At 35.4% G+C, this 26,920-nt stretch overlaps 1 protein-coding gene across 4 annotated transcripts in view; it reads left to right on the top strand.

The window, feature by feature from the left end:
* NAA35 (N-alpha-acetyltransferase 35, NatC auxiliary subunit) overlaps nt 1-26,920 on the top strand; it is a 66,386-nt gene that overhangs the window by 7,513 nt on the left and 31,953 nt on the right. For 3 of the 4 annotated variants that reach the window (XR_006354067.1, XM_043975381.1, XM_043975382.1), the window contains exons 3-11: nt 6,542-6,575; nt 9,190-9,304; nt 10,978-11,052; nt 16,534-16,701; nt 20,406-20,472; nt 20,563-20,606; nt 22,717-22,767; nt 23,476-23,559; nt 25,081-25,195. Coding sequence is in view for 3 of the 4 variants with exons in the window: in XM_043975381.1 (XP_043831316.1) it covers nt 6,542-6,575; nt 9,190-9,304; nt 10,978-11,052; nt 16,534-16,701; nt 20,406-20,472; nt 20,563-20,606; nt 22,717-22,767; nt 23,476-23,559; nt 25,081-25,195 (753 nt within the window). In the remaining variant the exon portion in view is untranslated. Of the gene's footprint in view, nt 1-6,541; nt 6,576-9,189; nt 9,305-10,977; nt 11,053-11,912; nt 12,064-16,533; nt 16,702-20,405; nt 20,473-20,562; nt 20,607-22,716; nt 22,768-23,475; nt 23,560-25,080; nt 25,196-26,920 lie in introns of those variants that run through there. The other variant, XM_043975383.1, reaches the window with a different exon arrangement.

Raw genomic sequence — 26,920 nt, 5'->3', positions numbered from 1 at the left:
TTAATCCTTTTAAGTCTTTATTCAGAGTATTTCATGGCCATGAAAAAATTTCCTTCCTTTAACTTGTCATTTTATATTCTTCCCCTTCTTGTGACAATTGAAGGCTTCTCTTTTTTTGAGAAATTTTCCTTGATTTAAACTAGCTTATTTTATACCCAATCAATCTCAGTTTGCTAATTTTTTTTATGTAGGTGTTTACTAGATTTAAAAAAATCCAATTTGTGTTAATGAGCAGTTGCATGCTACTTTCAGCTCATCCAGCTTGGATTACTACATGAGCAACCTGTTTTTCTTCTAGGTAACAACGAAACTGTCCTGGGACTAGTGCTACCTAGTGGTCAGAATGTAAAACTTTTGACCCAGAATCTTTTGTGTACTTTTTCCTATAGGGATACCGTTATGCTGTGATTTTTACTTTTCCTAGCTTTACATTATAATTCTACCTCAGATAGTCTTAAAGGAAGAGCACATTCATTTGAGAGCTGTAGAGGATCTTTAAAGATAATCTGATTCCTTCATTTTCAGATGAGAAAAGAGATCCAGGAAGGGAAGTGACTTACCCAAGGTTTTATAGCAAGTTTGTAGGAGAACTAGAACTTCGATCTAAGTGTTCTGACTCTTAAGTCTAGTGAAAATCTCCTTCTCATCTTATCTTCCATGTTTTTGTTCATTGTCTAAAATGTTCTTTCCAACCTAATGTATTAGTTTTAGGTATTTACCTTTGTTGTGTAACCTAAATATATTCCAAAAGTTATTTGATAGATTCTTTATGGCAGAACTCATTCCTTAAGAGCAAATAAAGTACTGAAAGGAGCTTTAAGAACTGGAGAAATGTGGGGCAGCTAGGTGGCGCAGTGGATAGAGCACCAGCCCTGGAGTAAGGAGGACCTGAATTCAAATCCAGCCTCAGACACTTGACACTAGCTGTGTGACCTTGGGCAAGTCACTTAACCCCAATTGCCTCACTTTAAAAAAAACCAAAAGAACTGGAGAAATAAAGTAAATTAATTTAAATAACCTTACCAACTAACTTAGAGTATTGTACTACTGAGCACTACTTTTTAGTAGTTTACATTGATTGTTTCTGAGCTTCTTAATCCTAGTTTCATTACTTCTAAGGCTATCTCTATTTAAGGCATATCATGAAACTCAAAATGGAATTAATTTTAATTGATATATTTTATCTTTACATCATGATCATTTCTGGAGAGAAACCGTCTTCCTCCTACCCCCCACTGCAGACTGAACCCTCCCTTGTCACAAAGAGTGATTAAGCAAAAATCATTTGATATAGTGACTGAAACCGAGATGATAATGTGACATTCTGTCTTTTTTGTCCTCTACCTCTCTACTATGAAATCTGTGTTTGATTATTGGGTTTTGGGGTTCTTAATTGGTTTTTCAGTTACCTAGAGTTCACTTATCTTGTATTGATCAGTCTTTTAATTTATATTTTTCTAATTGCATATTTTGGTTTTCGTTTTCTTTATTTTGCATTATATATGTTCATGCAAATCTTTTCATATTTCAGTTTCTCTTCATTGTTTCTTTTTCTTTTGGAATGGACTTGTGATTTCATGTACTATAGTTTTTTCCCATTTTCTTGCCAATATGTCATGAGTATATATAATGAATACTTTCTTCAAGAAATAAGTGTTAGGTCATTAAACATGGAAAATATCAGATATAAATGAATTTGATTATATTTTAACAGACATGAAACAACTTGTTATGGATCTGAAAGTTATTTCTGACTTTCTATCTTTGTAAAATGGGACTAACTACTTGTTAGAGCAAAGATCAAATTCAATATAAAATTAGCAGAGAGGTTAAGGATGAATAATAGAAGATAGGACATGCAATTAAGACATCTCCAGGCTGACCTATATAACCACTATTGGTATCAGAAAATGGAAGTGATAGAAGAGACGCAAATAGAGACCATCACCATTTCCTAAGGAAGTTTTTAGCAGAATGAGTCAATTACCATAATGAGAACAGCCAAAAGAACCTAAAAGCACCCTCTCCTTGCTAAGCAAATTGAAGTGGCAATCAAGAGAAGCAGCAGTTTAAAATGCCTGATAAACAGAGGTGGTGGAAGATTATGAGCATCATTGTCTTGTAAGACAGCAAGAAGGTGTGAAGAGAAGTGTTAAGAAACCTTGGCAAATGCTTCAGCAAAGTCAGATCATTGCAACCGCATTTAAAGATGAAAGGGGAGGGAGGACAGTGAACAAAAAGATTTTAAAGATTTCTACAATGAAATTTTTTTGTCAATAACAGGGAATCCACCAAAGTTGAATTCCAATATTACAGCCGCATGAGGAAGTAGAAATAATATTAAATTTTAAAAAGCTCAGGAAGTCTAGACCCAAGTGTATTCAGAAGACATACATCTTGGAGACAATGTAATCTTGAGAGTGTTGAGGGATCAGTTCTTAAAGATAACTGAAGGAGGGGACAGTAGCATACCAACAGTTAAAGTATTCTGAGGAAACTTGTATGAACGGTTGCAGAGTGAAGTGAGCAGAACCAGGAAAACACTTCACATGATATTAACAACATTGTAAAAATGAACAAATCTTAAAGATTTAAGAACTCTGATCATTGTGAGGACCAGCCAAGATTTCAGAGGACCAGTGATGAAGATGCTACTCACCTCCTAATAGAGAGGTGATACACTCATTATGCAGAATGTGACATAGAGTCTTGAACACAACCAACATGAGAAGTTGTTTTGCTTGACTGTGCATAGTTGTTATAAGGGTTTTGCTTTTCTATTTTTCCTTCTTTGTTAGGGGAAAGGTGACAGGAAGTAGAAAAAAAATGCTAGTTAATTGAAAAACAAAGTCTAATTTTCAGAAAGACAGTGTTCATCAAACACTTGGAAAAAGACACAAATCTTATTACTATCAAAAAAGAAAAAAAGGTGATCTAGAGAATATCAATAACTAACAACCCTTATGCCTACTTTATAATTTCTTAGGAAATCTTTGAGAAAAATTTACAGCCTTATTAAGAGCCTTCTTTTAAAAACATAAATGTTTTATTGTCTTTTGTTTTTATATCTTAGTCATTTCAACACCTCCCCTCTTCGAAGCCCCCTTTTGGACAAAGAAAGACAATTGATCAAAAACATCAGATACTTCAACCACCTCTGACAATATACACAAACAATGTATATTGTGTATTCCTCTGCTGCTTGCTGTGAGGGGACAGGTGTTTTATTTGTTTTCTGGGACCTTCTTTGGTTTCATTTCCTTTACATAGCTGTGGTCATTAGTATTCTTTTGGTTCCACTTATTTTACTTTGTATTAGTTCTTACTAACCTTCCTGTGTTTCTTTGAATTTCTCCTGATGATCCTCTAAATTACTCAGGGCATTCTAAATGAAAGTATGAAAAGGAGACAAGCTGACTTTTGAAAAGTATAGGAACTGCTAGATTCTCTTATGCCTATTGTTTGTTATCTAAAAAAAAGCATTTGTTTCAGTAAAACAAAATGTGGCCTTAACGACTGTCCTTCAGGTATCTCCCTCGCATATATCAAAAATTATGCAAGATTTCTTGAGAGAACTCCTTTAACTTAATATCAAAGCATGAACAGCGTACAGTAGGCATACTAAAGGTATTTGCCACTATCTTGGCATTGGCAGCATCAAGTGTAGAGTATATGTGGAATAGGCTTTTCTCCTGGTGCTCCTGCTTGCAGGTGACATTATGTATCAAGTACAGAACATTGCAGAATCTTCTAAATGAGATTAATAATATGTTTGGCTTTGCTGTACATTTAAGAAAATAGATTGAAATGTTTATTGTCCAAACAATGATGTGCAGTTGGATTAGCAACCCATATTGCTGTTCTGTCAGTACATATTTTTAGAATTAAAGAGTGCTCAGACAGGTGGAAGAAACAGGAAAAAGCAGTTATGAAAATCCACTGGGGAAGGAAGGGATGTTAAACTGTGTCACATGCCACAGAGAGGTTGAGAAGGATAGGAACTAAAGAATGGCCATTAGATTTGTAGATGAGATCATTAGTAACCTTGGAGAGAATATTTTCATTTATGTGATAAGGTTAGAAGCCAGATTACAAGGGGTTGAGATGTGGATGATTGAACAATGAGAAAAGTAAGCATTATGAATCATAAAAAATGATGAAATATGTGAGTAAAAATTTTAACATTGATATCTTGTTTTTAACATCACTTTTATTTCAGAATTAATCTCTCCCCAGCAAGTCATCCTTTGTAATAAATATTAAAAAGAGGGCAAAAAAGCAGCCCAGCAAAAACAATAAATACATAATAAGGTCTAATGATATATGTAATAATCCATACCTATAACTACACCCACTCCCCCATTCCAGCTTCCTTCCAACTCTGAAAAAAAGGAAATATATATTTTCTCAACTTTTCTCTAGGGCAAGCTTTGCCATTTTAATTATATGCTGCTCAGTTTCATTTCTTTTGTATTCATTGTTGCTATTATGTATTTTCCTAATTCTTATTTCATTTGTATCAGGTCATATAAATCTTAACTCTCATGTAAGTCTTCTCTGTATTAATATTCATTGTATCTTATGAGCACAGTAATCTTCCATTATATGTAAGTAGCACAGCTTGTTGAGCTCTTCCCACAGTGTAGACCTAAACTTAAAAGTATCAACTTTTATTTTCAGTTCTTTGCTACCATAAAAAGTGCTGCTTTTGAACATTTGGTATAAATAATGTGGACTTTTCCTTCTGTCTTGACCACAATAGGATCTTTGTGTTAAAAGGTGTCCAACATTTTGTTTACTTTCTTAGCATAATTCAAGATTGCTTTCTAGAAAGGGTGGATGAGTGTGGGAGCTGTTTCGTGTTTACCATCAGTATACTAGTGCTTTCTTTCAGATCTCTCCAACAATGACTCTTCCCATTTGATGTCATCTTGTCAATTTACTAAGCATCTTAGAGTTGTTTTGAGTTTCAAAGAGGTGGCTTTTTAGTGTGATCAGTCTTTCATATTGCTGTTAGTAGTTAGACATTCTCAGGAACTTTATTGCTGTTCTTTGACCTAATATTCATCCGAGAATCCCTATTTACTTATGTGAATTCCTTATATATCTTGTTTATCAGAAAAATTTGATGCAAATGATCCCCCTCCCACAATTGACACCTTTATTTCTTGTCCAAGCCACGTCGATCTTGTTTGTTCAGACGCTTTTCAGATTTATGTAACTGAAATTATCTGTTTTTTTTCTTTTGTGATTATAACTTCCTTTTGGTTAAGAATTCTTCTTTTAACTCTAATTGTGAAAGGTTCCCAATTTCATAATCGTGTGTTCTCCCTTCCCTCTCCCTCTTTCCTCCCCTTCCCTCTCTATTAAGTAATGTAGCCCTTAGTCCTTTAGGCTATATGCCCATTTCACGTTTTGGGTAGGTTTTATGGCATCCCCTCAGTTCCTCTCAAATAGGTAGCTTTTCCCCAAGTAATTGTTAGTGTTAGGTTTATTGAACACTAAGTTATTGAGTTTCATTATTTCTTATTCTTCTGTATTAATTTGCTCACTGATCCACTTTCCTACTTCTTAACCAATGCCTCCTTCTTTAACATGTAATTTGAGTCTTGGAATTATTATTTTCACTTAATTTCCTATTTAAAAAATACTTTTAAAACCTTAAAGAATAAGCTGTATCTTGTCTAAATTTTAATACTACTTTTATGTCTGTAGGAAAGAGGCAATATTTAGATTTTTTCCATTGATATGTATTAATGTATTTGATCAGTTTTTATATTTGTAAAGAAGTGTCAAATTCAAGTACATTCAAACAAAAAAATTAATTTGTGAACAGCTTTTAAAAGTAGCAGTTTTAGTTTGTTGTAAATATAGTAATATCCTTTTCTTTTGTTTTTGTTTGGTTTGTTTTGTTTTTTTTGGTGGGGCAATTGGGGTTAAGTGACTTGCCCAGGGTCACACGGCTAGTAAGTGTCAAGTGTCTGAGGTTGGATTTGAACTCAGGTCCTCCTGAATCCAGGGCCGGTGCTCTATCCACTGCACCACCTAGCTGCCCCAATAGTATCCTTTTTAAAGAAGTATTAATGGGGTCCGTTAGGTGGCACAGGGATAAAGCACCAGCCCTGGATTCAGGAGGACCTGAGTTCAAATGTGACCTCAGACACTTGACACTTACTAGCTGTGTGACCCTGGGCAAGTCACTTAACCCTTATTGCCCCACCAAAAAAAAAAGAAGTATTAATGATTTGAATACAGTTGGGATTCAAGGTGAGCCATGACAATTATTGTTCTCACAACTGTTAAATTTGTTTCTAAGTTACTTAATTTAAATATTGTATAGTTTGGGCAATATATGAACACCTACTGTGTGTAAGGCACAACCCTGGGCATTGAATTAATTCTGTCTTATGAGACAGGTTAAAATGTGCAGGTATTATTTTATGATACTACTTTTAATGAAAAAATGTTATACCCTGGAATTTAAAATGCTAGATGAATACTATTTGTTATTCAAAAGAATAATTTTTTACTTTGTTTTTAGAATTGAAGTTGGGAGAACTACTTCATGACAAGCTGTAAGTATATTATTGAAGTTGCCTTTGAATGGGATGATTTAATATTTGTTTTAGATAATGTATAGCTAATATGAATTCTTGGAGAGTGGTTTATCTAATCATACTCTTTAGAACTTTAAAAAAAATCACTAATTATAAACATTTCTACAACCTAGTTAGGGGCAGCTGGGTGGCACAGTAGATAAAGCACCTGGACCTGGAGTCACAAGGACATGAGTTCAAATCTCACCTCAGATACTTACTAGCTGTGTGACCCTGGGCAAGCCACTTAACCCCAATTGCCTTACAACATCCAGGGATATCTCCAGTCATCCTGATGTATATCTTGCCACTGGACCTAGATGACTCTGGAGGAGAGAGTAAGGTTGGTGACCTTTCATAGCCCTTTCTCACTTAAATCTAATTCAGTGCAAGTCATGACATCACCCTGATTTCATGGTCCTCTTTAAGAATGAAGGACGGGGCAGCTAGGTGGCGCAGTGGATAGAGCACCGGCCCTGGATTCAGGAGGACCTGAGTTCAAATCTGGCCTCAGACACTTAACACTTACTAGCTGTGTGACCCTGGGCAAGTCACTTAACCCCAATTGCCTCACTAAAAAAAAAGAAAAAGAATGAAGGACAAACAACAATAACAATCTAGTGAACTGTTTAGTGGCACCAGGCATGTTCCTAGTCATAGGAATTGGATTTGTTTGGATTCAGTGAGTCCATTTTCAGCTTCTTCCTCACCCAACTTATGTTCACTATAGGATTTCCTGTGACCCTATAGCTATTGCTTACTTGGAAGAAAGTGGGGTCTGTAGAAATAAGTGGGTTAAGAATGTAAGTGATTCACTTTCTTTTGCCCCAGGAACAGGTAGTGATACAGTAATGTGATGTTTAAAATCTAAATTGTGGTCGCCTTAAATCAGAAGCTTCAGCACCAGTCTTTAGGCATTAAACATTTATTAAAGCATAGAGGTATTCACAAGGAGTTAAGAAAAAGAAGTCCTAAGTAGCCTAGAGTTCCAGCCTGGTTGGGTTCTTCCTGAAGTCCTCCTCCACGAGCCTGCTTTAATCAGGAACTCCCTAGCAAGTTGTTTGTGGAAGCTTTTTTATAGATCTGGAACAGAGGCGGTCCTTACACACTGCTTCAAGGTGATTGGTTGGCGTCATCCGAATCCATTGGCTTTGAAGGTGTTCTCAAGTTGAGTTCACAGTCTAGTTTCTGAGAACAATACCTTCTTAAGGGATAGCCAGGTGTGATTACAATCCAATTAACTTGAAGTAGGCTTAATCAGCAGTCAGTCCCTCTCACTTGATTCAATCAGTATAGATTAATCTCCAGGTGGGTCTTTGAGTATCTGCTAAATCCCATTATTTCATCACAGTAATAAGGGTATTAGGCAGTGAAAAGGATCTGGTTTTATGGTGGCTCCAGTATACAGCTGAACAACAACAACAACAAAGTGTCCGTGCCCAGCTGTTTGCCACCCCTCTTCTGAAATTCTGTGGGTTACAATGTGAAATTCTAAATTAACTAATACTTTTTAACCAGTGGTAACATATTTAATATTTTAATTTAATTTAATGTCTTCCTTTGACTAGGGACTGAAACATGCAAAAAATAGTTTGCATTTTTTCAGCAAAGTTTCTACTAGGTGTAGAATCCTTTGTCATGCACTAGCAGAGATACAAAGTTTAATAAAGAGTTTATTGTCTAGGAAAGGAGAGATTAGGTATAGTAATACAGGCTAACCTTACAAAATAATCTGATACTTCTCATTGTTAACAATTGGGGGAGGGCTTCCTAGAGAAAGTAGTAGCATTTGAGTTGGACTTTAAATAATGGTTAAGTATTAAATAAATAAATAGGAGGAGAGAGAACTTTTAAGATATAGGGAATACATAAGCAAATGTCTAGAGGTAGGAAAATTCAAATATGCTTGGGAAATAGTGATCCTTTGGGGATGTTGCAGAGAGTCCATAGAAGGAAGTAACATGAACTAAGTCTGGAAAGGTAGTGTGGGGTTAGATTGTGTGAGGTTAGATTGTGTGATTTTAAGGGGAAGAGTGGAAAGGGCAGCAGGCAGAAACCTTGGTGAACAACAATATTCTGTGGTTGATATCTGGACAAGGAGATCGAAAAGGAATAGTTGAGTGAACTGTCTTGGGAGGTAAAGGAGGAAAACATACAGAAGGAAAGGTTGGTCAGTAGCATCTTAACCAAATCCCACTTTAATGATCCTATAAACCCTACTGTAACATGACTTGACATTCACATTGAAGAGTTGGTAATTAATAGAAGTTAGAGTTTAAATCTGAATCATAGCAATCTGTTTGCCATTGTCATATTGCTAACTGAGGTATAAACCCTTTTTTTAAATTTTGGAATTGTCTCCTAGAAAACTGTTTTCCTACTATTTTGTTTTTACGTAGTTAATTATGCTAAATAGGGTTTACTTGTGTATAATTTTTGTGTAACTAAGTGGATGACATTCAGTTGAAATGTAAGACTCAGAGATTGAAAGAACCCTTTACCCAAAAAAACCCAGCAACTTTGTAATTGATGACTTGCTTATAGACAGACTAATGTATTGAAGGACTGTAATTTGTTGGGTGTTTTTCTGCAGTTTTGGTCTTTTCGAAGCTATGTCTGCTATTGAAATGATGGATCCCAAGATGGATGCTGGCATGATTGGAAACCAGGTTAATCGGAAAGTTCTCAATTTTGAACAAGCTATCAAGGTGAGTGATTATCATTATACCCTTATTTTTATAATTTCAAAATTTAAAATAAAGTGATAAACAGAGTCACTTGATATTACTGTCATATTTACTTTAAAGGACAGCTCTTCTTCCAAGTATCTTTAAACATTTAGATAAGTACTGCTTAACATAATTTTAGATACCACTATCCATTGAAATATACACACAATACTTTTAATGTCCATTAAAAGAATAAGATGAATTTATATCAGTAATTTTGTTAATTGCTTTTTAAAAATGCATTTAAAATGTCAGAATGACAGTTTATTTGAAATTTGCTTTTCACTATAATAAGTACTATAAGACCTCATTAAAATCTATTTGAAAAAAATTTTGAATTCAATTATAAACTAGAGTGAAACCTATCATTGTAATATTAATGGAAAATAGCTATACTAAGTAAATTAATATTGTTAGCAAAATTAGCAGCCTATTAAACTTGCTAGGTGACACAGTGGATAGAGTGCTGGACCTGGAATCAGAAAGACTCTTCTTGAGCTCAAATCTGGTTTCAGACACCTATTAGCTGTATGACCCTGGCTAAGTCACTTAACCCTGTTTGTCTCATTTTTCTCATCTGTAATATGACTTGGAGAAGGAAATGGCAAAGCACTCCAGTACCTTTGCCAAGAAAACCGCTAACGAAATCACAAAGAGTTGGACACAACTCAATGACAAAAAATTAGCTTGCTTATGGGATTCAACTTTTTAAAAATACTAATAGCCAAACATATATAGAGCACTTCTAGGACTTATAAAGCATTTTTTCCCACAATAACTACGTAGGGCATTGGAAGTATTATGTCCATTTTACAGGTGAAGAAACCGGCTCAGAAAAGTTGTGGCTTGCTTGCCTCTGGTCACACAGCTAAGTCAGAATTAGAAGATTTAGTCCACTACACCAAAAACTTAGGACTTAGATTCTTCTCTTGAATGGAAACAATTGTTTTGAATAGAAACACTAAGCAAAATCTTATTGTTTCCATTCAAGTGACTGGGACTGATTACAAATTAATCTTATCTTCTAAGAAGTAAGGATTTAAAAAAAAAAAGGTAAGGCTAAAGAGTTATTCAGTGTTCATAAAAGTAATGTAGGGGCAGCTAGGTGGCGCAGTGGATAGAGCACCGGCCCTGGAGTCAGGAGGACCTGAGTTCAAATCCGGCCTCAGATACTTAACACTTACTAGCTGTGTGACCCTGGGCAAGTCACTTAACCCCAATCGCCTCACCCCCAAAAAAGTAATGTAACTGTATTTCTTTCTCTTTTTGAAAAATTTGTTATACATTTCACTAATCTGCTGCCTTTCTCCCCAGCTCAGATTTGTGAAGTTAAGAATTTTTCCATCGTTCATTCGCTTATGTTCTAGAGAGCCCAGAACATGAATTAATGTATTCTTTGTGGTCTCCAGATCCTGGAAGATATGTGTGGGCTTGCTGTTTTAAGACATTTAAATTGGTTTTCAAATGAAATGACTTATCTGTGGTTACCATGGATGTGAAAATATGTCAGCATAAGTATTGTGCTTAAGGACTCTCATGTCATGGGTTTCTAGATGTTTCTTGAAAATCACTTGATTGTGTGGGCAGGTTTTTTTTATTTTATAAATTTTTGGTTATTGTTTATCCATCTGATTTTTTTCTTCCTTTTTTAGGATGGCACCATAAAAATTAAAGACCTAACTTTACCTGAGTTGATAGGGATTATGGATACATGTTTTTGCTGCTTGGTAAGAATTTGATACAATTTACTCGTTGATCTTTCAAAACTAGGACTTAATTTTTTAAAGTTCAGTTTCCAAAAGTATGTTCATATTTTGGTAATAAAGTGTCTAATTGGACCTACAGTAAGATATGGGTAAAGCTAGTCATAGCTTAGGATATTGTTCTATCCTGTCTCTTTCACTACATGAACAGAGGCAGAGGTTCCTTCTTTGTTGCCATGATCCCTCAGGTTAAAAGTGGGGGAGAAGCAAGGAGGAAGGGAAATGGCTGGGTTTTTTTCCCCAAATGATGACTAAGCACCTAAGTTTCAGCCTTTCCTCCCACATTTTCTGGCTTCTCCAGTACTGTATTCTTCCTCTCCATTTTTTCCTTATGTAGTCTGGCACCTAAGGCAATTTAAATATACTAATGCTGAACCTTTTTATCATGAAAGGTATCTTTGACTACAAACTATATGCAGTTATCTCACGAGTTGAGTTCATGCTTATTATTTAATTAACTTTATGCAGGTTTAAAGCATGGATTCTTATTATTGTTACAAACAGTGGCCATAAGTGCCTTTCAGGTTCATAATTCTCTTTTAGTCAATTCTAGGTCCAGACCTTTAAAATATAATTGTAATGAGCAGGCTGTTCCAGTTCTTGGGGAAACTATTGTCTTTTAGCCTCCATCTGGTTCTCATAAGAGTAAAATCCTTTCTTTCTCACTCACCTCTTTCTGCTTTGTGGCTTAGAATTTATTTTCTCCAGTGAAACATTCTGGATATTGTCTTGTTCCTCCTTGAGGATATTTTAGGGGGCTCTAACTGCTGTCACTGCACTTGGGATCCACCACTGGATCCTTACTCCATCTTCTTCTGTCTCAGCTTTTTTTTATCAGGTTCTGCACAACTGTCTCCTGGGCACCATCCACTCAACTGGCTTAGCTGGAGGCTTCCTTTTACCTCCCCATCCATGGGATATTATAATTACTCCTGGCAATATCCCATTCATGGTTTCACATTACATATTTTAAAGGTAGTGTGTATTGAATTTTACACTTCTAAAATACTTACTATAGGCACCTTTGTTTCCCTTTCTACCTCACAAGATTATTTTGAGGAAGACACTCAGCAAACCTCAAAATGCTATATAAATGCGAGTACTTATTCATCCTGTCTCCACTGCCCCCCAAAAATTTGGGTTAGCCCTTTTCGTTTCCTTCCTTGTTTATCTTATGGAGCTATATCAGACTAGGCTTCAGGATAGTACTATGCTATGATGGAGTCACAACTATACACAGTTAAACTCTGTTTTGCAGTTTCAGAAACTCTGTTTTAACAGTTCACCATTATCAGACCCTAGAACAGGGATTTATTCCATCCAAATTTAAAGAGGACTGATGTATAAAGTAAAATGCCAATTTGCAATGGGGACTATATCATTTCAGTGTCCAGAATGTTTGTGTTCTATTCACAGTACCTTCTTCCTAATACCTTAGACTAGAAACTAGAAATGAGAAGGTTTTTTGGTGAGCGTGGAGTCAGAGCAGAGGGAATGAATTGATCTTGGGAAAATTCGTAATACCCAGATCAAATTTCTGTCTGTTGTACTATAGGGTATGCTTGTCTGAATGGTTTATGTTCACTCGGTAGCATTTTTATCTCTTACACAATATTATATAAATGAAAAATTCCTATTCTCCAACTCTCCTTTTTCTACACTTCTTGCTTACTCTTCTATTAGAACAATAAACAACTCATTCATTATTCTCCATTTCAACATATTTTTATTATAATTCTGTAAAATGAGAGAGTTGAAATAGATGACATCTAAAAGCATTCTATGGTAATATGTAAACTACCAAGTTTACAGATTGCTTTTAATTAATTACATCATGGATTGGTTCCTTTCTGGTGGTATGTAAGAAGATACCTTACTTACATCAATAACAATATCACCACATGTCATTAAAAGTAACTTACTATGTTCGAGCAACTGTGCTAGATACTTTGAGGGATACAAAAAAAGGGACAGGCCCTGTCCCAGCCCATGGGAGTTTATGATCTAGTAAGAGAGATAAGATGTATATACAACACTAACTACAAGCTAAAATATGAAAATGCTTGATATGAAAAAGGGCTGTGGCAGTTCAGAGGAGCGAGAGAATACTTCTGGTGAGGGTGATTACAGGAGAATTCATGGAGAAAAGCTGAGCCTTGAGAATGATGGTTTAGGAAAAGCACACAGATGAAACAGCACAAATAAAGGCGTGGAGGTAAGAAAGTAAGGGGCTGTGTCTAGAAATAGTAAATTGTCCAGTCGGATTGGAGTGTGTGGTAAAAGAAGGGGAGTAGCAGGAAATAATACTTGAAAAGTAGACTGAGACCCACTTGTGGAAACTCTTGCATTTCAGACTAATGATTTTTAAATTTATTTGAAAAAGGCAGTTCTAGTGTATTGAATAGAGAATTTCTTAATGCCAGAAAAATCTGAGTTCAAGTTATTCCTTTGACACTCATTAAATGTGTGACCCTAAGTAGATTACTTACAATCAGTCCTCTAGGCAGCTCTTTTAAAACTATTAAGTTGTAGGGGGAAAATAAATAAATAAATGAATGAAATAAAGTTGTAGGGAAGGTGCTGATCTGCATTGGTAGAGGCTGTTCCCCACTGGGAACTCCCTATACCAACAAAGTCAGGGGAATATCTCTTAACCTCTGTCCCTGGTAGACAATGTTAGTAGGTCAGGGAAGTGCCATTGAAGGTGTGGGGGCAAGGGGAGGACCTGGTCAAAGCCATGTTCTAGGATGTGGCAACAGATTACAGGGTGAATTGTAACATTAGAGCCAGGGAGGCCAGACTAAAGGCCAATGCTAGGTTTGTGTTAATAAGAACGGAGAAAAGAGTTTGTAGATAGAATCATACTGGATGTAGGAGGTAGGGAGAAGGAATCAGAAAAGACATTGAAATTTCAATGGGTAAAAGAAAGGTGGTTGCCTTTAATAGAATAAAGAAATAAGAAAAAGATTATTTTTTGATTCGACCATGTTGAATTTAAAGTGGTGTTGGAAGTTTAGGTAAAAACGTCAGACAGTGGGAAATGAGGCTACACGTGCTGGGGGATAAGTGAATTTAAAGATCTATATTGGAGTCATCTACATAGAGATGATTATTGAAACCTTGAGAATGAGTGGTCAACGAGAAGAGTAATGTGAATAGAGAATTCAGGGAATTACCATGTGAAGAGGGCAGGAAGACAAGGACAAGAGGTGCTTCCACACAGGGAGGGGGAAGCCAGGTAATTGTAGAGTTACAGAAGCTAAGAGATGACAGTATCCAGAAGGCAGACATAGGCAGGACTCTTCACATGCTGCAGAGAAGCCAAGAAAAGTCTATTGGGCTTCGTGTTGGTAGTTGTCAGTGTAGTGGTAGAAAGGGAACTCAAATCATTGGCAACTGAAGAATATTGAAGTGGAGACAGTTATTATAGACTGTTCTTTTGAGAACCTGAGCAGTGAGGGCAAGGAGAGGAAAAAGAGTAACAGAGTTTAGGGAAGAGGTGTGGGGTTTTTGTTTTTGTTGTTGTTTTTTTTTGTTGTTGTTGTTGTTCTTTTTAAGTAATCAAGTGGCTAGAGTAAGCAGAAGGGAAAGAAAGGGAGAGAATGAAGGGGAGGAGGTGTAAGGAATTCATTGTTATTTGAGGTTTTTATGACCCCCATCTTTTGGCTAGAATTTAAAAAAAAACCTTGGCTCACGTGCACTGGTCTGGGGCTCAACAAACCTCATGGTGCTCCACCCACTAGTTGTAGTTGTCACCATGGCGCTGGCACCTCACGTCATCACCACTCGCCGACGCCTACATGGGCCTGGCAAAATTATAATGATTGGAAGCCCAATGAGGGCAGTCATGTGACTGTCAGAGCAGCCAGCCAATTGGCTGGGGGCTGTGTGTGGTCAGCCTGGGGTCTGCTGGGAAGAAGGGAGGTTTTTCTGCCTCAAATAACAATTAATTCTTTACATTGGTAAGGGGATGGGGTAGGGTTGAAGGCAAATCTGAGAGCTTGGCCTCAAAATGAGTAAAGGCATATTTCCTTTGAAATGTGAGGGAAGATAAAGATATTGAAATATTTTGAAGTAGAGTGAGTTTATGGAGGATAGTCTTGATTAAATTTGGAGTCAGGTTCTTTTGCTGAGTTAGGTTAGAAAATAGAGATTGGAAATGTTTAGGAAGAAACAATGGGGAATTCAGTGAGTCATTATAAAATGAGGAGGTTGGGTTAGATAGCGAAGGTCTTAACAGAAACATTGACTAGGCTTATATTTAACGACTTTTCAGCTTGATAAGACATATCAAAGGTTGTGTTTTATTTGCACAGCTTTTGAGAACCTGATATTAGTAGAAATTTGGTGTTGTTAATCAGGTACAGATAATGTATTTCGTTTTGTTTTTTGGTTTTTTAGTGAGGCAATTCATTTTCTTTCTTTTTTTTTTTTTAAGTGAGGCAATTGGGGTTAAGTGACTTGCCCAGGGTCACACAGCTAGTAAGTGTTAAGTGTCTGAGGCCGGATTTGAACTCAGGTATTCCTGACTCCAGGGCCGGTGCTCTATCCACTGCGCCATCTAGCTGCCCCAGATAATGTATTTCGAATTAGTTTGGTTAACTGTGCTGGGTGGCTCTTGGCTACTACAGGAATAGCTTGGGAAGAGAAAAATTAAAATACTGGACAATATGCATTGTTGTGCAGGTTAGGATTAGTAGGCATCTGGAAAGAATCTGAGTCAGAATAGGAAAGACATAGACTGGATTAGCAAATTTCAAAGTAGTAATAATGGGATATATATATATATATATATATATATATATATATGTTATGGAAACGTGAGGTATGTTGAAGTTCAAGGTAGGTGGTAGACAGAGGTCAAAGAATACAGGTAGAGAAGCTAGGCACAGTAGATCTATACTGTCCCAGCAAATAAGAAGTGGAATTCAGAAGTTTTTGTCTTGGGGTTTTTTTCCCAAGCAAAGGCCAGGTGACCATTTGTCTGGTATGTTTTGCTGGGTTTGCTCTTGTTTTGTTACTGGTTGTATTTTTATCTTGGTATCCCTAGCACCTAACATAGTGCTTGATACATAGTAATGATTTAATACATATTTATTGATGAATTAACCATATGGCCTGTTAGGTTTGTTCCTATCCTGAGATTCTGTGATTCTGACTTTAATTCTAAAGAAGAAGATAGCCTGAATTTGTAGTCAAGTATGTACTGTGTTTGAGAGTGTTTCCTAGAGATAGATAATTTCATCATAGTATGTAGATTTCTGTAAACCTGAATCATAGAGGGCAATCAACACTGACTATATTGAGTCTGCTTATCTTAAATTTTGGAGGAATAGTCATTATTTTGGAGGAGAGGTCTGTCATTAACCACAGGAACAGGTTAGATTTTATAGACTTCTCATACTTGAATCGAGATAAAACATAAACATTCTTGTTCCTTTATAGATAACATGGTTAGAAGGTCATTCGTTGGCACAGACAGTGTTTACTTGCCTTTACATCCATAATCCAGACTTCATAGAAGATCCTGCTATGAAAGCTTTTGCTCTGGGTATCCTGAAAATCTGTGACATTGCAAGGGAAAAAGTAAATAAAGCTGCTGTTTTTGAAGAGGTAAGTTTTCTGTTTTTTACATCACCTACACATATGTGCTGCTTACTTTGTAGGTGCTTATTAGCATAGAAATTTAAGAGTTCATTTTAGGACCACTTTATACATATTTTTGCAAATGCCTCTATAGCAGAACAGGTTGGCTTCTGCAAGGCTGAGGTAAGAAACACTTGCAGGTTTTCAGGCTGGCGTTCTTCAAGGAAAGAGTTGAGGCAAGGGTTCTTGGTAGATTCTTGGGGACTTATAGTTGGCAAATAAATGGCCACAGGCTTTGGAGGATAGCAAATGGGAGATAGAAAATAGAGCTTGGGAAATATGATCTAGAGGATGTCCAAGGAGAAGGCAAGGAATGGGTCCTGGACCAGCATGCGGCCATATTCACCTCATCTTTGTAGTACATGGAGGCTCAACTGTAAAACAAGATCTGATACCTTACTCAAGTAGCAACTGGCCAGTCTCAATGAGGCCAGCTATTCATTAATAAAGGATATGCCAGATGGCACTGAAATGGGTCGATTTTGCTTGATTGAAACTGAGTGAACTAGCATAAACTTACAAAAACAAGTGCTAGAGACCCAAGGAAGGATAGAAGCCCTCTATTGTCTCCCCTACCATTCTGGACAAAAGCAAAAGAAGCATTGGAGGCATGGCATTGGGGGGGGGGTGTCTCATTATTCTTCTCCTTCAAGAAAATCCATAGGAAAGACAAGATTCAAGGCCTGCTCCACCCAAGAGCTTTCATAGCTCTCATTACTTCTTTGACCAGGAGATCCTAATATACCACCTTTCACTTCTACCCTATCATATCCATTTTACCAGGATACCTTATATTCTAATTGCCACCTTAGCCCAGCTGAGAAACACAGAGTAGGAGAGAGGACCTATTTTGTTAAACAAGATAAGAAAAAAAAAAGACTATATATTTTTAAAGATTTTATGATAATCCTGTCAAATGTACAAAAATGGTAAACAAAATGCTTTTTGTGGAATAGATTTTGTTGCCATTAGTTATTAAGCTAATAACTATAGTAATCCAACAAAGGGTTTTTGTTACTGTCATCTGTTCATTCCAGCATCTAGCAGCATTTCCACAGTACCTACTATACACTGGCATGTAGTAGGTGTTTAATAAATGCTTTTGATTGATGAATTAAAATTAAAATGTCTAAGCAACATATTTTAGTTCTTAAAACAAAGAACATTAGCTAACTTGGAATTTTTCATCTTAATAGGTCAGGGTGATGACAATTGGGGTAATCACTAGCAAGACATGGTAAAGCTGGATCCTTTTTTTTACTATTATAGGTACTCCAACTTCCCTAGTATCCCCATTCTTGTACAAAGAAAATAGTTTTTGGCTTCAAGGCTCTTGTAACTTGGCATCCAGAAATGTTCCTATCATCATGTTTATATAAGGGAGAACTAATGAAAGCAAATGTCTAACAGAACTATCAGACATGATGAATGTTTTTGTTTTGTTTTTAGGGTTGATACTGAATTTGTCTCCTAAGATGGTAACATAGAGGTCTAGGTTTGTGAAAATGTCATCTCCCCTCTCCTAAATAAGGTCCTAGACACATACAAAAATTTTCTTTTATTTTGACATCTTTCTTCATATTGTCTTCCTAAGCTTAAGTTGCTCTTAAGTTTCTTATAATAAAACTATTTTTAGTATAGAATGATGAGTGTAGTCTGTCTCACTGGCAACTTCAGATTAATGATATTGAAAGTTCCCAAACTTTATATATAATTACAGGTGAAGAATTCATAAAGATGCAAATCTTGTGAATATGCATGTAAAAATAACTTATACAATAAAATCTCACTACTTTGAATTAATTAGAAGGAAACCTGTTTTAATAACACATGACTTACAGACTATCTTTAAAGAGAAGATATAGTATGTAGAGTGACTCAAATTTTAAAAATATTGTTTGGTCAAAGTTCTTAAGTAATAAGTATAAGTGATTTGTAATGTATATACATATATATACACATATCCATATATATATATATCAGTTAATAAATGGGTACTTCTGAAATAATTGAGTACTTTATCAATTGTTCTTAAGCATTCTAAACATTTCCCCAAAGTCTTATTTATAATTTTTACTGAGAAAAAAAATTTGTTTATTAATTTGTACTGTGAAGAGAATTTTCCTAGCAAAGGTAAAATTCATTTTACACCCTGTCTAAGCTATTACTTACATTCTCATACATTTGACTTAGTTCTCTATATATTTGAGAAATGAGATTTCTAAGAGAGTAACTTGCTGTAAAAATTTTCCTCCAGTTTCCTTCATTCCTTCTAGTTTTGGCTGCATTAATTTTGTTTGTGCAAAACCTTTTTAATTGCATGTGATCAAAATTGCCCATTTTATAGCCCGTAATTCTCACTATCTCTTGTTTGGTCATAAATTCTTCCCTTCTCCATAGATCCGACAGGTAAAATTTTACATGCTCCCCTTATTTGTTTATATTACCCTTTAGGTCTAAATCATGAACCCATTTTGATCTTCTCTTGGTATATAATGTGAAAGGTTGGTCTATACCTATTTTCTACCAAACTGCTTTCCAGTTTTCCCAGCAGTTTTTGTCAAATAGTGAGTTCTTGCTCCAAAAGCCTGGATCCTTGGGTTTGTCAAACACTAGATTACTATGGTTATTGATTTCTTTGTATTGTGTACCTAATCTATTCCGCTATCTTCCATCCTATTCTTAGCCAGATTGTTTTGATGATTTCTGCTTTGTAATACAGTTTGAGATTTAGTAGTGCTAGGCCACCTTCCTCCTTCACATTTTTTTTTTATTAGTTCTCTTAATATTTTTGAGCTCTTGCTCTTTCTGATGAATTTTATAGTTATTTTGTCTCACTCTATAAAATAATTATTGGTAGTTTTATTGATATGACACTGAATAAGTAAATTAATTTAGATAGGCCTGTCATTTTTTATTATATTGGCTCGGCCTCCCCACTAGCAATTAACATTTCCCCAGTTGTTTAAATCTATTTGTGTGAAAAGTGTTTTGTAATTGTGTTCATTTCTTTTCTGGATTCAAATGTGGCCCCAGACACTTGACACTTAACTAGCTGTGTGACCCTGGGCAAGTCACTTAACCCTCATTGCCCCCTCAAAAATAAATGAATGAATGAGTGCCTTTTTAAAAAAACGAATTTTGCTTAAATGTTTTCTTGGGTCAGTGAAATGAACTGGAAGTGTAATTTTCTCATTCCCACCCAAGTTTAACATTTGGCTTTTACTTTTCATTAGCCTTATTTATTAAATCATCATTTTGTTGATTAGCCATTGAGAAATTTCTGCTCCATAGTAATCTTTGAAACTGCATTCTTACATTGTAACAATAATGCTTGTGTATTCACCTTTCCTCCTGATATCTAAATTCCTTATTTATATAAATTCTCACTTCATTTTAATTATTAGAATTAATAATAGCTGTACTTTGCAGATGAAGCTGTTAAATGATAAGCGTGTTTAACTTGCCTAAGGAATAACAACAATTTAGAGACAGACACAGGATTAATATTCATTATTTCAAGTATGTTCCTAGGGTGAATGTTTATATATTTAGGCAAACAGCATGCGATTCCTTGTGCTGTGTTCTACTTTTTCACAAAGAAAAACTGTATAAGAAAGCTTAGCAGTTCAATCTTTGAGTCTTAACATCATTATTCCTTTTCTCTTTAGGAAGATTTTCAGTCAATGACCTATGGATTTAAAATGGCGAATAGTGTGACAGATCTTCGAGTGACCGGTGAGACACTCTAAAGAAGTTTCATATTTTTATATGTATCCCTTCATGAAATGAGTATGTTACCTTTTAACCACATTGTGTCTGTTTTAGGCATGCTAAAAGATGTAGAAGATGACATGCAAAGAAGAGTAAAGGTATACATTTCCCCTTTTCTTCACCATCATGTCTGTCTTTCTCATTATTAGAGTGCATTTTTAAAGAAAAGCTTCTTGCACATCTAGGTTACAATTGAGGAGATACTCTTTTAAGGCACCAGGCACCACCCAGCATGTCCTGCTCCATCTTGCTCTGGGAATAGTAATCATATAATACTGCCACTGCTCCTGGAAGGATGTGAATCTTGCTGCTCTTTGGGCTCTTTTCACAATTCCTCTGCCTGCCTAGATGAAAACTCCCTTTCCTGGGTGCTGTCTTTTACTATGCAATCACAGCCTCCTTTTAGTGTGTACTTGAAGTCAAGGACTATCTGCCTTTTTGTGCTGTACATCTCTTAACACCTAGTATTATGCATGGTGCTTAATAAATTCTTGCTGATGGATTGATGTCTTTAAAGTCTTGTTGTAATATGACTTTTAGTATTCATCAGGATGTTAATGTCAACTTAATTGAATTCATGGAACATTGGTTAAATGTTTCCTTTATGAAAGGCATTGTACTAGGTGCTGAGGGACAACAGTAAAGATCACTGATTGTCGGAATTATTCTGATTCCCTGAACTCATATTGAAGACTTCACCTTCATTTAACTAGGAAAAATAAAATCATCTCATAACTTTAGACTCTTAGCAAAAATGGAATACACAAGTATCACTTCTTTTCTGTAACTCCAGATATCCAGATGTAATGGTGATGTCACAATTGTGAAAGCAAATTTTCTGGCCTGTTCTTAGCCAACTTAAAACTCCATTGATTATTTCATTGGAACTTATTTATCTATTTCTCCTTCTGTGCTTAAGAGAAAGCAGGAGAATTTTTATAAGCATCTGTCACTAAGTTGCTGATATCAGTGATCTCTTCATAATTAGTCATGATACTATCTTGAATTTGAACAGTATTTTTGTTCTTTTAACAAGATTTGTGTAGTGTCTTAGTACGTTCTTCTTTATGTGTGGTCTTGTGCTAGGTGTTAGATGAAAAATGACCTTGTCTCTTTACTCAAGGAACCCATTCCAATAATGGTATGTGGGGGAAGCAGAATGAGACATGTACACAAATGAATCTGATAAAAGTAGAAAGAGCAAAACAGAATCCTAAAAAAGTTCGAGGTGATAAAAACTGGGGCAGTTGGGGAAGATTTTGTGGAGAAGTGATATCTGAGTTGGATCTTGAAGGAACAGAAGGATTTCCAAGGGTGGAGCTGTGTAGGGGTGGGCATTCTGGGTATATCACATGTGATGTCATTTCATCACCACAGTAATCTTGTGAAGTACACTGGGCAGATATTATTTCCATTCTACAAATGAGAAAACGGGCTCAAAGACATTAGGATTTGTATATGTTCACTCAGCTAGTAATAAATAACAGAACCTGTTAGGGAGTAGCAGAACTCATATTTGTTCCACTGATTCTCTGTGTAGTGCCCTTCCAGTGATTTCATAGTGTGGTATGTTAAGAAAGATCCTATTCTACCCAGACACATAAGAGCCTGACATAGGTTAGGACCTGTTGTTGGAAAGATCTCTTGGGTTTTGAAGAGCTACAGGAACTACGTAACTTGGTGTTTGTTTTCTACTCATGAGATTTGTGAGATGTACTTTTTATGATGTTTGCATTTTCAGAATAGCAAGAAATAAAATGACAGTTCCTGTGACTTTTTACCTAGTTATTGCTCATATTTTGTTTTGTTTTTTTTTTTTCCGTTGGTTTATTTTTGGCGGGGCAATGGGGGTTAAGTGACTTGCCCAGCGTCACACAGCTAGTAAGTGTCAAGTGTCTAAGGCCGGATTTGAACTCAGGTACTCCTGAATCCAGGGCCTGCACTTTAACCACTGCACCATCTAGCTGCCCCCTATAGCTCATATTTTAATTGTTTGATTTGTATTAGGTAACTTTTGGTAGCTTTTCTGTTTTTTTTGTACATGGAATTAATAGGAAGAAAATCTTTTGTTTTTGTTTTTAAATACTCATTAATGCTAGTTGGAATTTAATTGGAAGCTGCTGATAGCTATATACTTTTTACTTATTTCTTCTATTTTTCTACTTGATGCACAATTTGGAGTTTTAATTCAAACTTTTTAAATTTTAGAGCACTCGAAGTCGACAAGGAGAAGAAAGAGATCCAGAAGTTGAACTTGAAGTAATTGAACTTATTTTCTGGTAGATAATATCAGAGAAGTCTACCTCTTAATGTTATAGTTTTATGAACTGCGTTGTAATATATGGAAGCTCTTTTTAAGGTATTTCTTCAAAAAATTGGACCTTGCAAGGGGCTTTTATTTCCCTTGTGTTTATATTGATAAAATAATAATCTGTTGGGTTGATCTAGCATTTTCTTCCAAAGACTGCCAAAGCACTTTCAAATAATTGTTTCAAATGTCCTACTCTATGAGGTAGGAAGAAGTTTTATGTTTGTGAAACTTAGTGAAACTAAGATATAGAAGGTCCTAGTAACTTGTACAAGGTCACAAAGTTAATGGCAAAAGTTAAGGCAAGAACCTAAACTTTTGACTTCCTGCCCAATGTTGTTTTTAATTGATCGTTATTGCCTTGTTAATGTGAGTGAATTAAGTTTTTGTAAAAAGTTGGTACTTTCAAGTCACACAGAAAGAATCAGTTTTGCAAATTGGAAGCTTATCTTTTCTGTGGACTCATAGATCAAAACATAGGCTTTAGAGTTTGCCATGTGGTTAGCATTAAAGTCAGCATACAAGAATGTCTTTTTAATATAGCTTTTACAATGGAAAAATAGAGACTTTCTATTTTAGGAATTAAAGGAATATTTAGTATTTTAAAATAAAGTACCCTTAAAGCATCTGCTAACTACTAGGGATTTCTTTTGTTTTAGCATCAGCAATGTTTAGCTGTATTTAGCAGAGTGAAATTTACTCGAGTGCTACTGACAGTTCTCATCGCTTTTACTAAAAAAGAGGTAAAGACACTTTCATTTTATTTGTTTCTAATGAAATATCTTCATTTACCAGAAAAATTGTATCTCCAAACTGTTTTCTTTGATCATTTAATGATAGTAACTAGACCCAGCTGAAATATCCATGACCAAAAAGTGAACCTTGGGTGACTTTTTTTCTTTAAATTTGCTTGATGATGTACTAGCTACTATTTTAACAACAAAATTTTTTAAATAATCAGTTATCAATTGATAAAATTGAATAGAAGAGCCAGCCCTCTTTTACCTAACTGTTCTAATCCTGGCTCTCCAAATCTTTTTATGAAGACAATAATACACCTTACCTAATTTTCTTAAACTGTAATCCACACTAAATTAGAAGTGTTATAACTTCAGTTTGCTAACTTCCTACAGTCTTATGTGTTTTAAATTTTATGGAGGTTTATCTGGGAAAGCCAAGAGTATTTTATATTAGATTTTGTAATAATTAGATGCTAAAGATGGAAGTAGGTATTTGGTCTCTTGTTTAACTGGACATGGATAGCTCTGTATTAAATCATTAGTTTGTAAAAACCAAAGATGGTACCAAAGCATTTAAATGAAATGAGGTTTTTTCAACAAACACAGTATCCCAACAGTATTAGTACAGTTTTAGCTTGAAATTGCACAGAGACTTTTGGGATACCTTGCATATCAGTGAAAATATGTGACTTATTTTTAAAAGTATTTTGTTGTCATGGTTTGTTTTTATACCACAATCACTTCCCCAAACCCCACTTAATGTGTGCCTACCTTTGCCTCCAAAATACGCAAAATTGTTTTACAGTGACCAAGACTTAGAGAATATATAACATTCCATACTCATAGTCCACACCTTTCTATAGGTAGGAAGCATGTCCCAACTTAGTCATTTGTGTCTAATATCGTTCATTGCCTTTTATCCGAATTCTGTTATCTTTTGATGTTGTCTATACATTATTTTATATGTGTGTGTACTATGTCAAATAATAGTAGAGCAAAGGGACAGCCTTCTTTTTCCCTTGAACTTGGTAATAATACTTACAGTATTATTCCATTGCCTGTGGTGTTTGTTCTAGTACAAGCAGGTGGTACAATGGAGAGAACTCTGAGCCTGGGAATCAAGATGACCTGAGTTCAAATGTGACCTCAGAAACTTAACCATCTCTGTGATACTGGGCACATTACTTAGCCTCTGTTTGCCTAAGTTTCCTCAACTGTAAAGTGGGGATTGTGAGGGTCAAATGAGATAATATTTGTAAAATGCCTAGCATAATGTTTGGCACCTAGTAGACACTTGATAAATGCTTGTTTCCTTATTTATTGGCTTTGAATAAATTCTTCTGATTACATTAAAGGACCTGTCTGCCATGCCAAAGCTATTCATTGTTTTAACATTAATGATTTCTACATTTTGTCTTTTTTTTGTATCTGTTGACATAATCGTGATTTTGCAACAAATATGATTAATTATGCTAATTATTTCTAAAAGTTGAAACATTCTTGCATTGGTGACTAATTTTTCAGACAAGTGCTGTTGCGGAAGCTCAGAAACTGATGATTCAAGCAGCAGATCTTCTATCCGCAATTCACAATTCATTACATCATGGGATCCAGGCACAGAATGATACTACAAAAGGAGGTAATCATCCTTTTTCTTCCTGTTCTTTTTCAGGAACATAATACCAGGCAGTACTCAATTTACAAACATACTTTGGAACACAACATATATGTGTAAGTTTCTTGGATCTTGTGATGCTTTTTACCACAGAAACAATGAAAAAGCCATTAGGTGCTCAAGTCAACAAGTAAAAGCTTGTTCTAATTATTATGTTTATGGTTCACATAGTGTCTTAAAACTTAATAAAGTCCCTTCCTCATAACAACCCTGAGATGGTCTGTGGATATTTTTGCTTCATTAATGAGAAAACAGATGCAGAAAGGCTAAGTGACTTGCCCAGAATTACATAGTTGGTATCAGCAGGTATTTGAACCTGGGACTCCTGACTCTTAAACTTAGTGTTCTTTCCATTGTACAAAAGAATCAAATCTCTATGATTGTTGTGATGAAGCATAAGAGTGGATGATGCTATGCCTGTGGAACAGAAGAAAGCTTAGTAAGAGTTGAGGTGTTATTTTGTACAATCTTAGAGAAATATGTAGTATATGGACAGTGTATTAGCTCAGAATGGGACAAGATCATTTTGAAGGTTGAGTGTCACTGTACTATACCCCATGATTCTAAACTATCTGTTTGCTTGTGCATATCTGATTGCCAGCACACTGCTCCAAGCAGAATTCCTCAAGATACTTAAAAATATTAATGAAAGGGCATCAACAACTGGGACTTAGGAAATGATTCATTTAAAGTGGCTTCAAATATAATCTGGCTTTGTACATAATTTTATATTTTAGGTTATTCTGACCTCTATTAGGGATTGTGTATTTAATTTGAGTCATTTCACATTGGCCTTTTCATGTGAGTATTTATTAAAGAGAAATTTCTGGCAGAAATCAAATAGACAGGAACTGGCAAGGTAACGAAGCTTTGGCAGCCTCTTAACTGTTTTCCAAAATCCTTTCCATCTTATTTATTTCAGTGTATATGATCCTTTGTTTTTAATAACAGGCCTAATTTTATAAATTTTCTACCTGAATATGTAGAAATTTATTTCATAAGAGGGTATAACTTAAAACTTAATCTTAAATAATCAATTTCTAAATCCTTAATTTTGACACTTCATCTTTTTTTTTTTTTTTTTAATAATGTGACTTGTTCTGCTCGGCTATAAACAGAACATTTTGTTACCAGCTTGCTTTTTTATCCAAGAAGTCTGGGTTATTTTCTACTAGTAGTAAAAACCAACCTTCTAACTAGATCTTTAGGAAAAAATAAAATACTTCCTATTTCATCAATTCTGAAAATCTTTCATTAGAATATGAAAACTCATTATCAGGCACTGTGCTTAAGGGCTATGGATACAAAGAAAGACAAAAACATGTCCCCTGCCTTTAGGGAGCTCACAGTCTAATGGGAGAGACAACATACAAATAATTAGGTATATACAAGATATATACAGTGTAAATGGAAGGTGTAAGTATTATTAAGAAGGCATTAGGTACAACAGAAGGGGGAGGAAAGGAAATAGGAAAGGTTTCCTATAAAAGGTAGGATTTGAGCTGAGTTTTGAAGGAATGTAAAGAAACTAGGAAGCAGAGCATTTTAGGCTTGGGGGACAGCCAGTAAAAAGGTGCTCAGAGAAAGGGGCCCAGTCAGGAGATAGATATAGGAGATAACATATAGGCCGATTTAGCTGGATCTTAATGTACATGGAGGGGAATAAGTATAAGAAGACTGGAAAGGTAG

The sequence above is a fragment of the Dromiciops gliroides genome, chromosome 1 (genome assembly GCF_019393635.1).
Source record: "Dromiciops gliroides isolate mDroGli1 chromosome 1, mDroGli1.pri, whole genome shotgun sequence".
NCBI lineage: Eukaryota > Metazoa > Chordata > Mammalia > Microbiotheria > Microbiotheriidae > Dromiciops > Dromiciops gliroides.
This window is presented reverse-complemented; position numbering and strand designations above follow the sequence as displayed.